Here is a 19,157-nt window from a genome sequence, read left to right on the forward strand (position 1 = left end):
GTACAGTACTTTCTGCACTATTAGGCGCACTGGATTACAAGGCGCACCTTCAATGAATGGCCTATTCTAAAACTTTTTTCATACATAAGGCGCATTGGATTATAAGGCACACTGTCAGCTTGTTTGCCTTGTGGTCATAGGGTGTTCTTTGTTTATAACATGTGGTTGTAAATGGTCTGTAGGTGTGTTACTACCCCTTCTGGCACTTGAACGGTTGTCCAACCAGGGAAAGGTGAAACCAGGGTGAAACATTTTAAAGACGACACACCAATCAGGTATATTACACAATAAAGTGACTGTTTGAATATTTTAATACCCTTCCCCAATATGTCAATGTGCAATATTTCTCCAAAAGTTGTGTACTCTATTAATCTCCTTTTAATAAATTTTGCCAGTTGAAAACCGACTATATAAGGCAATTTATTCAGTCAGCAACATGATCACACACGCTGAAGAAATTGAGCTCCGTCTTCAATAACAAACATCCAGGGATTCAATTTCACAAACATCTGATGAGGGGGGGCAGAAAGGGGAAGGCAAGTCACTGGTGCATGGTTTACATCAGCAATAAAATATTCATGAATTCTCAAACACACACCAAACACACCTGCAACTGACGGTAAATAGAGACAGTCTTAAAATCTAGTTCAGCTGAAACATGGATGGATGGCAGAGGTAGATATTGTGTGTTTTAGAGCCGGTTTCATTCAGCTGTCGAGCTCAAAATTAGCTTTAAAACTTTAAACTTTTCAGAGTCCCACAGAAACAAGACAACAAAGAGATGTGGAAGTGCTGTCAAATCACAATAGATTATATAACAGCTTTGAATAATGTTAAAAAAAATATATACTTCTAGTGCATTCATAAACCAACTTTGTGAGCAACCAATAAAATTACTGGAAACATTCAAAGGCAAAAAAGAACCTTAGTTGTTGTTCGGTGCTGCAGAATGCTGCGTGTTAGGAGGAGATAAGAAGCTGTGGAGATAAATTACACAAACACCAAAGAGCATCACAGAGAAAAGGCTTTGTTTTCTTGATATTTCCATCATACTTCCAGGACAAAAACAGTATTATGACATGGTTTTACTTTCAAGAATCATGACTTCAATGGAAGCAACAGTATTGTCATCTTGAGGCCATTTGGGATAAAGGAGAAAAAACTAAAACTGCAGGAAGAAACAAGATTCTCTTTGGATAGAAGAAAGTACATAAACCCGCTGGCTTCTACACAAAACATATTGTGCATGTGTTTGTAAATTATTCTACCAGTTCACGATGAAATACACTGCTGACAAGAGGAAAAGCTAATCAAAAATGATCTTAAATGTGATCCTCATGGGGCCCAGCAGCACACATGAGAAACACATTTTCCACTCAAGTCTCTTTTGTAGCTGAAGCAACTCCGACTGATAACCACCCCTGATATAAAATCTATGCAAATCGAGCATCCCTGCTACACTGCAGCACCAAAACATTATAAAACTGCAAATCAGTTTCAACCTAGCAGGGCTCTTGTTACAAAAAAGAAAAATTCCTTGAAGGTACTGTAAAACAAAAAAAGAAAGCAACCACTTCTGCATTCCTCTGGCATTTCCACCTCTATTAGGATCGACAGAGGCTTTTACATGTTCACCTCATTGTGTGTGTAACCCAGTGTTACTTTTACTGACTGTATTATTTTTTACTTCTGTTTGAACATTTGTTTTGGTTGGATACTGGTTTTTCCTATGTACCCTGAATGCACCTCTGTGCCGCTCACACCTCCTCAGTGCTCAATAGCTTTCATTAGATGCATCTGTGCACGGAGCGAGACGCTGGGGAAGTTCAGTGTTGAGCTGTTGAGCCACAGACAGGGGATATTTTTTGTTGGTTTTTATTGAAGATAATCCTGGGGAGTAGCATAAATCAGAAAATGCAAATTAATTGTAAAAACCAGTCAGGATGTGATTGTCTTTTGGAAATGTGATGGAAATGTGTGTTTTTAATTGATCACTAGCAGCATTTGCCTATAGAAATTTAAGCTAGCACACCTCTCATGTGCTGCAATTACTGATGCAGGCGTTTAGTTGACACGCCTCGTGTGATGCATTATTTTAAACCAGTTGTGTACCTTTGTGTTGGTGAATTTATGTTAAAAAATTGTATTGGTTGTTGATTTTTTTTTTTGTATTTGGCCAATAAAGAATGTACAGATATTCAAAATGATATGAAACTTGAAATTGAATTTCAGAATTTTTAAATGAGTTCATATAACATTTTGTTTAGTTGAAACCAAAGTAATTGCTCTGTACAATTTTGTGCAGGCTGGGTTTTTTTGTGGATGAAATCTGCACCAAGAATTGATGCCCTGACATGCATGGACCGCATGCCACGTGGAAGGTGTACAGTGGATACAGTGGATGATACTCCTGAATGCTCCACCTGGTTCCTAGGAGGGTAGTAGTACAAAAGATTACAAGTCCTTTAAGAATCTCCTTTTTTTATTAACTGAGATCTCAGATTTTTATTTTATTTTTTGTCACTTTTCCAAGTCAGATCTGACATAATATGAACAAACTGAGGAATTATAAGACATTGAACGAACATTGAAACCACAACTGAAATGGACAGTGACAACTGTGTTGACATATTTTGTTTTGTTATTTGCTCATGTGCTTGAGAAATTGAAAATGTTCATATTTGCTTGTCAAATACATTTAAATATTAATTTCCTTAAATTATTGTCAGTACAGTATGTCATTAGGGTGGGGATTTCAACTTTTTATTCACCACCACCAGTCTCCTTGTGAACCTAGTAGAACCCAAATTAGGTAGACCAAGTTTCGTGATTAGATTAATAGATATTTAGACTTTTGTCCAGCCTACTCAATAAAAAGGGTGACATGAGCGTTGAACAAAGACTTATCAGGGCTGAGTCTTTTCAGATTCAAACATAAATGAGTGCTCCTCCTCCCAGGTCAGCCTGTGCGCGTGTGTGTGGGTGTGCGTGAAGGGAGGCCCGGTTTGACAGGACCGTCCCGTTCTCATTAGGAGCTTCTTCATGTAAGTCACAAGCCAACAAAGGCTTACCTCCACAGACAGATCAGTTACCTCGGATATAAGCAGCTTTGAGCAAAATGGTCTCTTCCACTGCCGGATACGTTGAGATTAAAGGAGGGAAATATTGGAGATGTGAGGAGAAATGAATAATTTAATGAGAAACCATGAAGGATAAATGTATTAACGAATATGCAGCATGCAGATGAAGGGATAATCCTCTAAATCGATATTTAATTCAAAGATTACTAGCAGGAAGCAGTGAAAATCCCACGATAAAACAATAATATCAGACTTCATACCAAACATATGAAAACAAATGTATTGGTATAAACCAAGAGCACCCAACAATCAAAAATCAATGTGGTGACGTAACGACTTTGTGTTGGCGAATCATGGATTGCACTGGGCAGGCATTGCAAAGCCGTAAATGAATGTTAGCAGGCTAACTGGAGACAGGAAGCTAACTAATGGTGAGTTTGGGAAAGGAGCTAATGTTAAAGGAAAAGGCACCTCTCAAAAGAGCAAGTGGAAAAGTGATAGTTCTGTTAGCTGACTAAGTAACTACATACTGTACAGTTCTGTTCATGTAAAGACCGTTTTTTTCAGATGCCCCAGGAGCATTTTGGATATACATCGGTGGTGCCATTCCAAACGGAAACCATAGCTGGACAGAATGTTGGTGCTAGCCAGCTAGTTTCACTCAGAAATCGTTTCCGTTTTCTGTGTCGTTCCTGCTGTTTGGACTCTGCTCAAAAACATGAAAATTGTTGGAACAGTTATGACACTCTAAAATTATGTTAACTGGGAAGTCCATGTATAGTTATTTCTTCTCCTAACATAGCAGATGCCTTAACCCTTATTGTTCACGCTTTTCCTTCAGGCAGATGCACTTTGATTGGTTAGGCGTTTGATTGACAGTTAGTGGGTGGAGTTTGTGACAGCGTGAGACTTTTTCAAGTGAGCTTATTCAAATATATACAGTAGGTGGGAATGAATGATTACTTTTCAATCCAAAGTTTTGGCAGCTGTGTTGGCATTGCCATCGCTAGATTTATCAATATAAAAATAAATAGATCAGTAGTTAACAATTCATTTACAGTTTGATTGTTTATTTTTTTGTAAATGTTGAATTGCTATTAAACCCCAAATAGGATGCATTATTTAAAACACATTGTTTTAAACATAAATGTGTGCTAACAATTTCAAATTCAAAACACATTGTTCTCAACAACAACAAAAAAAGAAAAAAAAAATCTTCGGAATTCGATCAAGTTACAAAATGATTCAGTTGAAATAAGGACAATTCTCCACTGTGGAGTGTTTTCCTAATCCAACAACATTCAAGCAATCGACTTGTTGTCAGAAAATTGGAAATCAAGTGTTGAGGTCAACACACTCTGTCGATCCTTCAAGACTTTTCTTCCATCAGATATTTTCTGACATATTTTTGATGTGATGAAATGAGTGTGTTACAGCTGTACAACTACACACACACACACACACATTTCTCAAAAATGACCCAACAGATGAGGACATGTCAAGCGTCTAGTCTTGATTGTTCTGTCTCAGGTGTGTCTGCTGTTGACGTGAACAGGTACCGCAAAAAGCTGCCAAACTGGTGGCAGTAAGGAAGCAGGAAGATGTTGTAGTTGTGTTCTGTTCTATTTAAAGACGCTTTTATTAACCATGAAGTTTTAAATATTTGGGTATCACAGATTTGTGCTTCTCATTTCACTTAAAGAAATTACAAGTGCATCACATTTCGACCGAATTTCCAATTTAGAATCAAAATCATAACACCCCTAGTCAGTCAGGCTGACTAGAAATACAGAAAACTTCAAACTGTAATTTAAATTTAAACTTTCATAGGAGGAAGGAATGTTTATTTGTTTAGGAAATTATTCAGTTCCTCAATTAATCTTTGCATGTATTAAGTGTCAACCTCAGAGACTCTACCATTGCACCATTTCTTCACATCAGCTCTATTACACACACAAGCTCCAATTCCACAACTGCTGTAATAAATAATACATTTAAGTAGATAATTAACCCAAAAAAATGTGTTTCTAATGTTCCTTTGAAGACTAACTCTCCAGCAATTGGAAAATGGGGCAAAACATGCGATAACTAAGAAATTGTGATTATCATTATAAACACATTTGAACAGAGAGACTTTTTCATTCTGTTTCCTCATTGACATTCTTTGAATAACTCCACATTCTGCGTATGCTTGTGTGTAAAAAACAGAGCCTTTCCATGTATTTGCATGTCCCCTCAGACACATCTGGCTTTTGTTACGGCCCCGGTGACCTAAGTGGTTTTGCTCTATCCCAGCCCCCATAGCTCCTCTGTGGGAGGGAACAGTCATGACTGTGCGCTCCTGCAATTCCCAAGACCCCCAGCTATATGGTTGTCCACTCCTTTTGCAGCTTTAGCTGGCCTCATGGTGACAGATTTATATATTTATTTATTTCCCCCTTTAGGATGATTTTTTTTTTTTTCGGGGGGGGATTTAAAGGAGAACGATCTAGACAGTTATGTCACCTTGAGGAAATGTCTTTGGACTGACTCGGTCTTTTATCTTTCCAGGATGTTGGGCTTTACTGCTACCACAATGGACCCCTGGTAGTTTCTCCACCAGGAAAAAAACTTAATCTGGTGTCCCACTTGTTTTGCAGCAGCAAGAATTCTGTTGGCGTGATTCACGAGGCTTCATGTATGACGTTTACAACTCGGCACTCATGTCTTTTCCATCATTTACCTGACTTACCAAATTTTATAATAATAAATACTGCCCATGAATCATATCCATTTATTCATGTTGTAAAATATGGCATAAATATATTTCCTAGATGATCACCTATAAAAGAAAGGAACATCTGCACTTCCTCAATATAGAAGGCAATATTAGGAAATTATGCCATTTTATTTAAATGATGGGCATGTCTTTGTGTAGCGACAGCGTAATGAATCTCTCTGACCAGTTGGTCTGCAGTTTCACAGAAGCTTTTTGCACCTGATTAGCTCTGCTGGAGCTTCATAATGGAGGTACAGTACCGGGTTCTTTTGCCTCATGGGCGCCCAAAAAGAGAGTTGAGTCAAGTCAAGCCAGTCCCACACAACAAATATGGCAAATGATGACCAAATCATCCTTAAAATACCAAACTGGTCACATTTACTTGAGTAAAATGGTTGTTTCTGATGAGAAACAACATGTTCTCTTTCATTAAATTACTGTTTGATTGTTTTCATTACAAGATTAATCATTCTCTTCTAATTTTTTGGCTTTTATCCTTTGAGGTGAACAACTTAGATATTTACACTAAAACCGTTTTAACACGCGATGGTATAACTGCCTGTGATTTCATTCATTCATTCATTCATCTTCCAACCCGCTTAATCCGCTAACGCAGGTCGCGGGGTAGCCAGTGCCTATCCTGGCAGTCTCAGGGCGTGAGGCGGGGGACACTCCGGGCACGACGCCAGTGTACCGCGGAGCCACATAGAAACAAACAATCATTCACACACACACACTCACTCCTATGGTCAATTTGGGACCGGCCAATCAACCTGATGCGCATGCTTTTGGAGGTGGGAGTTTTAACACGCGATGGTATAACTGCCTGTGATTTCATTTTAGGTCAAATGGCTCCCAAAGTCCTTGATGTCACTACCATTAGAGTGAATAGGATGAGCTAATCTCTGCAGTTCATTAACTTAGAAAGAAGGGATGAAGAACGATGTGGGTCCGCTGACAGAGAGAGAATGGGGCGGGGGGGTCACAGGCCAAAGAATAAAGGGAGACTCGCTCACTGGCAGCAGCAGAAGGACAGAAGGCACAGTGGAGATTCACCACATTGATGCTGATCAACCGTACAGAGATGAGAAATGATGGAATGCTCTCTGGATGAGGAGCTCAACCCTTTTAATGGTTCCATACCAAACAAGGGCCTTCATCCAACAGCTCTGACTGAACCGTGTTAGCGCCGTTGTTAACTGTACTTCAAAAGCAGCACCAGCTCTGAAGGGACATGCTATACCCTAGCTCTTACAGGGTTGTGTGAAGCCTCATCTCTTATTGGCTAAAGTAGGCCAGAGCCGCAGGACAACAGAGCATTAAAGATTAATGACAATATTGCACAAGTAAACCAGCTTACAAAACATGCTTAAGCATAATCAAATATTTAGAGGTGGCAATCTATACACCTGGAGCGTTTGAGCCACATGTTTGACTCAAACGCCCTGCGATGGCCCTCAGGGTACAGTAATGTAGCACAGATTAATAAGGCCGGTTTCATTAGCTGTTTTCAGACAGAGTCTGTCTGATGTCCCATCTCTGCATCATGTATGATTAAAAAGGGTGAACAGAAAAAAAAACAACGCATCGATCGAGCAAAACTGTTCTTGGGCTCAGTTTGGGTATTTTCTATATCAATGAAGCCAATGATTAACGAAACAAGACGAAAAGGCATTCATCATACTCATAATGATAAAGTGATCTTGGCTACAAAAGCTGGCTTTAATATATTTCTTCATCAGCTATATTAAACCTGGAGTCCCGCTGGTTTTGTTTTGATAGAACGTCATAAAAAACATTCTTTTTCCCCTCCAGGCCATAAAATATTGCAAATAATAAATTAAATAAATAAATGTCTAAAATTCATTCCTGAATGGATATTTCCATCAGAAGAGCATGTTTGCGGAAATGGTCTCATTTTCTCAAAAGGAGTGGCACGGCTGTAGGACTTTGTGAGGGTGTGTCTGCTTTTAAAAATAAATAAACTGCGTTTGGCATTGATGCAGCAGAACGAGGAAGCGCCGTCGTGGGACTGTCAACAAACGACAAGCGTTCTGCTTCTTATCCACTCATCTCAGAAGCCAGTCACATTCTCTTAAAAGGCTTCTCCAGCAAACACCCCCCCCTATTACCCCCACAATCATTTGCCTCACTTCTCCAGAGTCCAGTTATTAACCACCTACCGTCAATTCCTCATTACTGGTGTATTTCTAATTCGTACTGGTTCCATCCCGCAGGGAGGCTTCCACTAAGAAATGGACCAAAAATGATTCAGTCCTCATCAGGCAGTGAATAGTTTAGTAAAGCTTCTTAAAGAAGGCGAAGAAAAAAGTTCTGCCTGACAGAAATGGAGCGTGAGACCTTCCATACATACTGATGTGTGCAGATGGGATGAAAAGCAACTTCCGTTCTACATTGTATGTGGAAAGGAAATTAGACCACAAAAGATATGAAGAACTCCAGTAGCTTAAAGTTAAACACTCCTCACCTTGTGAATTATATAAAAATCATTATGTAAATTAAAAAAGACTTGTTTTCTGAATGTGGTACGCCTCCAGCTGAACTAATGAATAAAAAGTACATTATTTAAACTATTAGAATATGTTTAACTGTTTCTGTTTAAAAAACAACTTTCAAAAAAGGTGTTTTTTAGAAGGACTACAAAAAAAAAAACAAGGTAACGCCAACAAACTATGGATGGATGAAATTAGATCATTCCTGCACCACTTCTGAACTGCCAACACAACCTGGGTTAGATTACATTTAGTCTTCAGAGGCTGCTTTAAGTGGAGAGTCACGAGTTACAGCTATCAGTGCCACTTCATTAGAAGTACAGATAATTTCCATCTCTTTTGTTCCTTTAATCTTGTGGCGGAAGGAATATTAATACTCTTAATTATAATGTTCTAACCACGTCAGGAAGGGAGAAGAAATTAGCACATTTGATGAGAGGACATGAAGTACAGACAGAACATAATACACCATATGAAATCCTCCCTGAAGTATTCATATGTAATGAGTTACAGCAATTCACAAGAAGGGTAGTGACACGATTCTGAGGAATGCTCTGCTGTCAAGCGAGTCTATATTGGAGATCTAAAACAAACTGACTTCCACACAATACAATTTTTTTTTGATCTGAAAAAAATCATGCAAACTAAATTTTACAACAAATATGTTAAACTCAAGGCCCGGGGGCCAAATGTGGCCCGCCACATCATTTTATGTGGCCCGCGAGAGCAGAAAAGGTCAGAGTGTCTAAAATTAAATAGGTCAAAAGTGTGCTTTGACCAAAAACCCCATTTCCCACAATGCAGTAATTAAGCCCCTTTTAACTTTGACAGAACTATTTTGAACAAAGTTAATGTCCTAACTTGTGTCTGATGTTTTTTTTCTTTATTCATTGGATAGTTTGATCCTCGATTAATGGATTTCTGTGGGTTTAATAACCTGATAAATTAAACGGATTTCTGTTATAACGGAGTAACAAACATTTTTCTGTGCAAATGTAATGTTTGTAAATTTAATAAGTAATAAGTTCAGCATTTTTTTTAAATTAATGAGTAGTTACATTTATTTTACATTTTTGTTGCATTACATCGAGTTACATTTAGTTACATTTATTAGTTACATCTGGCCCTTTGAGATCAGCCGTTATGCTGACGTGGCCCTCAGTGAAAAGGAGTTTGAAACCCGTTTTACAGGATGTTTTTCAAGCGTGTACACCAGCAAACATTTCTTTTCTCTGTTCTTTCCTCGGAAAAGAACAAACAAAAGAAAGCAAAAAAAAAAAGTTGCTATTGACAGTCTTAATGCAAAACTTAACCCAAACTCTGTGCAAGTAGATCTACCTTCATCACATTGACTTCAACCTGACCATTCGCTGATGTTGTTATAGTCATTACAAAGCAATGACCAGACTTAAGTGGGTTATTTCAAACAGTGACCTGCAGTTTGGCACCGATCACACAACACAAAGCGCCGTCACGATGGTGTCGAGCAGCAGAGCAGAGAACAAGTTAAACAGCCGCGCGGTAGCATCACTACCAAAAGCAAATGAGGTAACGTTCAAAATGTAAGCTGTTGAATGTCTGAGAGAACACAGAGAAAGAAAATAATTCAGATGATGATTAAACTAAAACTATAATGAGCAGCGTAGTAGAAGCTGACAGACCGCACAGAGAGCGGCGCTTAGAGAAGCCTTTGGTCTCTGGCCTGATGTAATTCACAGATTATGCTCTAATTACCTTAACCTTTATTTAACTTGTGTCAGTTCTTATCAAATCACTTTTTACTACCAATAACAAATTACTCTATATTTCTATATTTATTCAAATACTGCTGTAATGGAGATGCAGTAATAAATTTAAGTCCCTCTTTTAAAAAAAAAAAAAAACGTAGCGAAGGCCTGATGATGTTGGCAAGAAAAGGTCCTTAAATTGTAAAACAAGCCTCCGGAAATGCAAGTTAGCACTTCATGTCCATTTACCAGTGTGTGAGTCAGCAGTTTCTTAATTTTATTACTTTGAATGTTTTTGTTTAATTATTCCCCTAAAATGACTCAATCTGAAAATGGAAGGAGCGAAAGACGTATTCCGTAATCTACTCACAGATATAGCCCGTTTCATCCAGGTCATATTAAGGATTAATCTTATTTATTGGCATCGTTGATTGCATCTCTTTCGAATGAGGAGAAGTTTTTAAGGTCAGAATCAGAATCAGGTGTTGCAGGGATTGGCACTCAGTTGTGAGAGGTGATGGAGTTGCAAATGGAAACTGCTTGGGTTGTTTGGTACGTGAACTCCCCCCGGATGGTGCCCTTTTTCCACCCCTCACCTCTGGAGCAACAGCTCTTTTTCAAGGCTTTCACATCCACCGATTGTTGTTGTAGTATTGCTCTTCCCCTGCTGCTGCAATCTCCTGGCAAAAAGAAGTTGTTGGAGGCACCAAGCAGCTTAATAGAAACTCAGGGAAAAACTGTTAACAGCTTGATCAACAACACTATTCACCAGTCAATATAACTGCAGCATTACGCTGGTTTGTATTCTCTAAAAGTTGAGTCCATTTCAATTTTTTGCAACATGGATGCTGAAGTTTTTCTTTACTCTTTCCACTGAGACGCCACAGAGTTTTTACTTATTTAATACTTGAATTGGGTTAGAAGAAAAAAATCACATAAAAAGCATCTTAACTGACAATCATGGTTACCATCACGCTGCTAGCTCATGTGGATCCATCAATAAGTATTTAGAGAAAAAGGAATAACCATCAGACGACGTTTGAAAAGGATGGAGAAAGATGGAGACACGTTGTCTCACCTTCATCCATGTTCATCACCTTAAACATTATTGGAAAAAAATAAAATAAACTAGCACATTGTTTCACAACAAAGACATAAAGCCGTTTGTCTGAGCTAAACAGAATTGATTGAACACGGAATTCAATAGCGGCAGCCTGAGGGCTGAACTGAAGCCCACTGTGAAAACTAAAGACAAAGTCATCGAAGATGAAGATCAGAACTCCAATGAATGGCTTCAACCAGTCTTCACTGACATTTGACATCAGGAACCACAACAGAGTCACCTCAAATACAGTATTTAAGAACTACCTGATTTTATAAGTGATAATAAAGAGAAACTGCAATTTCAAACATATATCACCACTACAGTGCTCAGATTTGTTGTTTATGTTTTTAATTCCTTTTTTAAGTAGAAATGTGGGTATTTTGGCTTCATATTAATAAAATGATTATAAATGAGTATAAAACTGATGGTCAGGAAAATGACACGCAGTCAGTCAAACAATAAATTGACAGCAAACTGATGTTAATTTGGATAAACAGGGAAAAATATATTACACAGCATTATAAAGATGAATAATGCTGTTTAAATGAGTGGAAAAAAAAATATTCTGATTCATAAGGCAAATCATGCAAAACAAATTATCTAAACAACTATAATCGCAAAAAGGCAACACGGAACAGATGTGTTTCAAACGATGTTCTTCATTACAGGTGTCAACACACACACCGTCATGACAATAAAATGTGTGTGTGTCAGGATGGAGGAACATAAAAATGTGACGCGTCCAGCTATAAAACCTATCCAGCTACAGTCTTTGAGCCTCCCTCAAGCACTCATGTCGAATATCCAACAACTGCACACACACACACACACACACACACACACACACACACACACACACACACACCAGTTTTGTTTCTTTCTAGACCTGAAATAATTTCCATCAACGTATCAGAGTGGAGTCAGGACGGTCATAAATTGCGGTTATAACTTTCAAATTTAATGAACAGAGAATTGATCGATATCATGCAGAGGATAAATAGATGTGACTGTTCAATGTCATTTAGTCCAGGCTTTACAGAGACTCTTCCATGTTCTCATTTTCCTGAAAGGAAGCCGTTTTCTGAAGCAGTCAAAACCATTATAGCTGCTACCGCTGCTAATTTTCATTACTGGTTCATCTTTGATTTTCACAAATAATCAGCCTTATTTGGTCTATAATGTGCCAGCACATGGTGAAACACACTCACCACGGTGTTCGATCCTGACCTGGAAAGCTATTGCAGCAAATAACTATTCAAACGATTCCAAAAAATGTTGATTATGCAGTTTGGAGACAGAGGAGAAGTCCAGCACCAGCAGGACGATTGATCAAGGTGTTATTTTTCAGATCTGATGACCTTTATTAATTTCCCTTATCTCCCATTGTAACATCCTGGTGTAGAGGAACAACTTGCACACACACAATGCAATGAAAGATATCCATCTCATGAATTTCTGTTTGATACTTCAAACTGATTTTTTTTTTTTTCATTTGGCCCAAGACACACTCATTATACTGTAGGTAATGATGCCTGAGCAGCACAGAGGTCTTTTTCCCCTCCACAGAACACACAACAGGTTAGGTGGGGCTGTTTAGGTGGAGTTCTTTTCAACTTGCTTTCCCTGCATCGCTCACATGTGTGCCAAATTTAATGTACGAAGGTTTTGTAAAAAAAGAAAGAAAAAAAAAAAACAATATCAGCTTAGAGGAAGAAAAAAAAAAGATTAAAACATCTGTTTTTACTTGAATCCATGTTTCAGGTATGAGAGCTCAATCCTCTCGCATTCATCCAGACACATTTCTCTAAAGCCTGCTTTCGTTAGTCAGGCCTCGAGCTCATCTAGCAAAAGCTGCTCGGACACAACAGTCAACTTTACCTCCCTGAACCATCATTAAATCATTTTAAGAAAGTTGCTGAGATCAGCAAAACTGCTCGTCTCCTCCTGGACGCAATTTTGTGAGTCCACGGGTGAAAGGGCTCAGTGTGGATTGAGTGCAATGGGGCAATACATAGTTAAAGATTTAAGTCTGTGGGGTTACTCATTAGTCTGCACACTGTGATTCACAGCACAAATAACATTGTGGTCATGACCGGTAAAACCACACCGTGCAAAACAAAACTCCCTGGAAAAGAGGTGGCACTAGGGAATTAGACATCTGCATGTAGAAACAGATTATTCATACGTCTGTTTCAAAACCTGAGAAAACACCTTCAGATTCCAGTTCTATGTCTGAACATTAAACACCACCGTAATGATTTCAGAAAATCGCATTTTTAACATGTTAAAAGGGGAAAACATATCCTCAAATTGTTCAGCCATCCCCAAAATGTGCTGCCAAAAAAAAAAAAAAAAGTTATTTTGTGATCGCACAGGAACAACCTGTACCTCGACACTGAAAGCAACAACGCGATCAGCGTTATAGAGAATACGTACGGCGAACCAAACAACAAAGTTCCCTCTAGAGTCCAAACTCATTTAAAGCGGCATTTCCGATTCTTTCCAGGCGGAGAGGACGTGACGATGTGCAAGGATAACGAAGATAATGAGTTTGCACGGGGGTTAAACAGGAAGTTATAAAAGAGGACGACATCATGGAAGCACGCGGGAAATGTTTATCTGCACGTTTTCGCCCACCTAGAGGGATAAAAGATAAGAGCAGCAGCTAACTGAATATAAACAGGAACACAAACAACTTCATCCGAGTTCTGAGACTTATTGGAACTTTTTTGTCAGTTGTCCGTTAAACGCCTACTAGCTGTGCTTAAGAACTTTAATCATCAATTTAAATTTGAATTCTGTGACTTTTAAACAGAGATATAGAGTGCTAACAGTGTCACTTCATAGTACAGGTTTAACTGCGCACCCAATGCTAAGTGAAAGTTCCGTCCTCATCCATGTTTGGAACATCTTTACCCACTTTGGCATATTCTGTTCAGCTTTTATGCACAAATTTCATGCAAAATCTGTTTATTAATAGACGTCTGTTCTTATTTGGGAATCCCTATTGTCACAAGAAATGGAAGAACGATGATAATCCACTAAACAGATGCTTCTCCTGATTGTCAAAACTAAAAGTATTGTCTGTATTAGTAGAAAACGGAAAGAAAAATCTCTTGTTGCAACAATTATGTTTGATCAGCATAAAAGCATCCTGTTTCTTGCAACGCCGCTTCACACAAACACTATACACTCAGCTGGCAGATGTGTGTGTAAAAAAAACCCTGTACTGACAAGAAGTTAAGTGGCTGTTGGCAACATCGCCAAACGCAGTCACAGAACAGCCTTAATGGTGGCTTTCAAATAAAAGTCAGATTTACACTTTCTAGAAAATCAGGTTTTGTGTAGAAAAACCAAAGACAAGAAAAAAGCATTTTGACATGAGGGCTGAGTTTCTAAACTAGTCTAAAAACCTTCAGTTCTTAAACCATTCATGATAAATAAGATGATAACTCACATGTCCATAGTTGATGAACCCATGTTTGTTGGCTACTCGATTGGCTTCCTCCAGACCTCCAGGTATGTGGACGGCCCAAGTGTTTGTGTAGACGTCTCCTCCCAGGACTGGACCCAGCCCACACACCAGTAACATCAACAAAAGCCCAAGCAGCAACTCCAGTAGCCCAAGCCGGTGGCCTACAGAGGGGGATGGATGGCCAGAAGCCATCGGTTTGTCCTAGTGCAGCAAGTCTCTGAGCCGGGGCTGGTGCACAGAGACCACGTAGGGGGGGGGGCGGTCAGTGTTCACCTGAAAGAAGCAAAGACGAGAAAGTTTACATTTACTTCTCTAAAATTCAGACAGGATGGTGGGATTTGACTGGTTGAGCTGAGTAGGAAGTCAGTGGGATGTACAGTATTTTCCGCACTATAAGGTGAACTGGATTATAAAGCGCACTGGATTATAAAGCGCACCTTCATTGAGTGACCTATCAAAAACACATAAAAAATTTTGTACATAAGGCACACTGGATTATAAAACACATCTGAGAACTCATCTTAAGTGAATTGTCTATTTTAAAACTTTTTTCATATATAAGGCACATTGGATTTTAAGAAATTAAGAAAATTAAAGGCTTTTAGGTGCGCCTTATAGTGCGGAAAATACTGTAACTTAGCGTTGCATTTAAATCAAAACACTTTCATAATTGCAATCAATTTTGTAAAGGGAGGGGGGCAGTAGGGTTAGCCCAGAGGTGTTGCAGCACAAACGAATACCTGCATGCAATAATCCCACAGGAAGCAGCAAAGACAACATCAACACCAGACCTGATGTGGTTTTCAGACATAGCAGCACATTTTGGTTTGCGTGCCCAAGGGAGGATAAAGGTATGTTGTGAAATGAATTTTTAGGTACGTGGGGCTAAAAGCAGAGGTGGAGAGGCATGGTTGGGAACAACTACACCGTAGATGCCGAGGGATCACAGCAGCTTCACTATGAGGTGCAGCAGCCACCCCAGGGTGGAGTCTAAATGCCCTGGGCAGCAGCGGTAAGTAGCTTCAGCTCAAGAGAGCATATAATCTAATTGTGTGAAGATGTTTCACTACTCCGACTGGAGTCTGGGTATTTATTTAGTCTGCTGTCTGATGTGTTATTAAAAAAGTGGCACAATCATGTTACAGCAGGAAATATATGCCAGCGTGGGCACAGGAGGCGGAGCAAACAGCAAGCAATAAACAAATTCATTTTACGATTGTTTGTTGATAGATACTTTATTAATCCCAGAGGAAATTGTACATACCCACTGCTCAGGCATTACATAACGAATAAATACTGGATTAACACCAGGAGAAAAAGAAAAACTGACATCACAGGACATACCACAAGACATACTCTACACTAACAGACAAAAGCAGCACTAACAGGACTTATATACTAAACTATAACTAAAAAATATAAACAGTATAAAATTAAATTAAAATATAAACAGTATAAAATTAAATTAAAATATAAACAGTATAAAATTAAATTAAAATATAAACAGTATAAAATTAAATTAAAATATAAACAGTATAAAATTAAATTAAAATGTAAACAGTATAAAATTAAAATATAAACAGTATATGATATAATTTTGCTGAGCTAAACTGTTTGTTTTCTACCCAGAAATGTCCGCTTTGTCTCAGGAGACAGTTATCATAAATCAACATTGGCAGAACCAGACTGAATAGTGTTTCTTCTGCATGGGACCAACTTTGTTTCAGCGATTTACGTCCACTGTAGGACAGGGGTTTCCCCTTCCTGTTTGCCCACCAGTGATCGACAAAATCAAACTGGACTTTTTCTCACAGCAATAAAAATTACAAATCAATTCCCCTTTCCTGGGAAAGATTATTGTGACATAAGAGTGGCATGTTTGATGACGTGGGGGTCATTTGTACACTTTTAAAGCAAAAATACATAAAGATAAAACCCCAGTGGAATAGCTGGGGCAGTGGGTGGAGAGACCTATGCTGAAGTCCATTAGCAATCATTCAACACTACCCAGTCTCTTTTCTGCAACAGGTGGGGGGAAAAAAAGTCGTAATAGCTGCAAAAATTACTTAAATACTGTCACTGAATGAAGCACAACTAGCAAATAACAATGACTTAATTTGATCCTATTTCAATTTAAGTATTAAATGCAACACCCAATTGAATATAAGAGTCTATACAATGAGTGTTTAGGCTCATTTTTCCCCAATCAATGTTAATTAGATGCAGATTCTGCAGCGGCTGCCTGCTGAACAGCTGTTTGCTCGCGTCGCCTTAAACTGGAGGAACTTCTCTCATATTGATTTCTGAAAAGACCTTAAGGTGAAAATAATATGAGTCACTTGCTGCCAGTGAACGTTCACACTCGGCGTTGCGACCCTGGGTTGACGCCGTCTCTCCGAGCTTTGCTGCCATCAATAAACGCAGCTTATTGTTCCATTGGTTTCCGTATGAAATGAACCGTCTGGTTTTACAGAACTCGTCGGTTCAGACGTTAGCGGGAAGAGTCAGGAAGACTGAATCAAATCACTTATTCTGTGTTGTTCTGGGCTATTATTAAATTGGTTGTTAATTTTGCAGGCGAACTCTCATGAAATCACAAACGCTGATAAACAAACATCTGTTTCCCGCTCATCAACATTTGATGTTCAGCTGCTTACGTTTACCTTCAGGCTGCTGTGGGCAATCTTGTTCAAAACGTTGACAAAATATTTACTCTGTTGAATTCCGTTTAGCATTTGTTTGTATATATTTTCCTTACATGGGCAACTTCAGATGCACATTTTTCTGCCTGGGGTCGTGTTAATGTCACATCTATACGGTACATGTGCATTCAAACAGCAAACACGCTTTCAAGTATACTAAAAAAAGTGAAGTTTCAGTGACATGCCTTCATCTGGCATTCATTAATTTTTCATCAACAGCCTAAAATGATTTTTTTTTTCCCCTGTCTAGTTCACACGTTAGAGGACTTCCCTTGATAGCATCACTTGCTTTGTGGCATACTTTGTTGTAGGTGAACGTCTCAGACGGGCTGAGTCACCGGTTTACAGGTTTACAGGTGAGCTGCTCATCCATCTCCGCCAATTTTAACCGTCAACACCGATTTTACATACCTGGGCAGCAAGACAAGTAAACCACTACCACGAATATTAAACCACATTACACGTAAAGTGATGACATGCAATGTTTACACGGTTTCAAACTTGAGTGGCCAAAAATTCCCACCTCCTTTTAAATTTCTTGCCTTCAGCAAAAATTGAGCCTTTTATAAGCATGAAAATAAGCCTAAATTATAGAAGGGATCCACACCCAATATTAATTACATGTTTACTTCCTTGTAACTCTGAGGAGGTTGAGAATGAAACAGTAAAATTCTGCTTAAATTTTATTTGAGAGGTAGATTTTAATTAGCCAATACGAAAACGATAAAGAAAATAAACAGACAGATTAAACTCACTCAACTTTAACTTCTGTCCCGGGATGTAACAACTCGGTGGAAAAACTGACACTGAATTTAAGAGCAGACACCAGTGACCTCATCTGGGTCCTCCACCACTCAGGGTCTTTAACGTCACTGTGAAAACCCCACAGCGTGACACCCCATTGACACAAAAGGCAAAGACGGCTGTAGTGTGTTGGCTGGTCTTTAGTGTCACCACAGTAAATGATACCATATGTCAGACTGTGATAACAGAGGTTATAAAAACTACACCAAATTATAATTAGACAAGTATCATTAAACCCAACGGATTACAGCAGCCTCATTACTGGAGTCGTGGGGATGTTCGTAAAAAGAGTACACCATGTTAGTTTATTATTCGCACTTTAATGAGGAAAATAACTGAAAATGCATTTCATGTCTTATGACCCTTCTCTCTTACACTCCTTATTAATTCTGGTTCTCACATTGTGGCACACATGGAAGAATTATCTCAGTACAGGATCTTTCATAACGTCCAAAAGATGGACGGAGAAATAAACAGCTGTGTTTGTAGCGACAATAATATTGATAAAAATTAATATTGCATAAAAAGTGAAAATTATATTGCCTTTGCTTGTAAGTTTAAGATTAATTTCCCTATAGCGCACAACAGCAACGTGAAAGTGTAAGAGCTGACACTTTACAAATGGTGGTCTTTATAGTCATTATACGCAGTAATCACATTCACACCACTGTCATCACCACGGCTACGCTTCAGAATTTTAAAATGTTTGGTCTTTTCAAATGAGGTTTTCCATGCTTGCCTTGTTTCCACTAAAATAAGGTCAATGTTTGAATCTGAATTTAAATAAGTATCATCTGCAAAAGAGTGACGACATTTTCATTCTACAGGCACAGATTGTGGTCTTATTTTAAATCATACCTGTGTTGGGTTTGACTGGTTGTTCTTGAATAATGTGGGTATTTGTTCACTGCATGAACTGGAATAATAAGAGAAGCCTGTACCACAAAAAAAAGACAACAGGTCTGTCCACAAAGTCATCCTAAACAAAACATT

The 19,157-nt window shown here is 38.6% G+C and overlaps 1 protein-coding gene across 2 annotated transcripts in view; it reads right to left on the reverse strand.

Moving 5' to 3' along the window:
- Positions 1–19,157, reverse strand: part of furina (furin (paired basic amino acid cleaving enzyme) a) — a 79,376-nt gene that overhangs the window by 57,894 nt on the left and 2,325 nt on the right. For both annotated transcript variants that reach the window (XM_068316180.1, XM_068316099.1), the window contains exon 2: positions 14,641–14,931. In XM_068316180.1, the coding sequence (XP_068172281.1) occupies positions 14,641–14,850 (210 nt within the window). In that variant the 5' untranslated portion in view covers positions 14,851–14,931. The remainder of the gene's footprint in view (positions 1–14,640; positions 14,932–19,157) is intronic.

Source organism: Antennarius striatus, chromosome 1 (genome assembly GCF_040054535.1).
Source record: "Antennarius striatus isolate MH-2024 chromosome 1, ASM4005453v1, whole genome shotgun sequence".
NCBI classification, from domain to species: Eukaryota; Metazoa; Chordata; class Actinopteri; order Lophiiformes; family Antennariidae; genus Antennarius; species Antennarius striatus.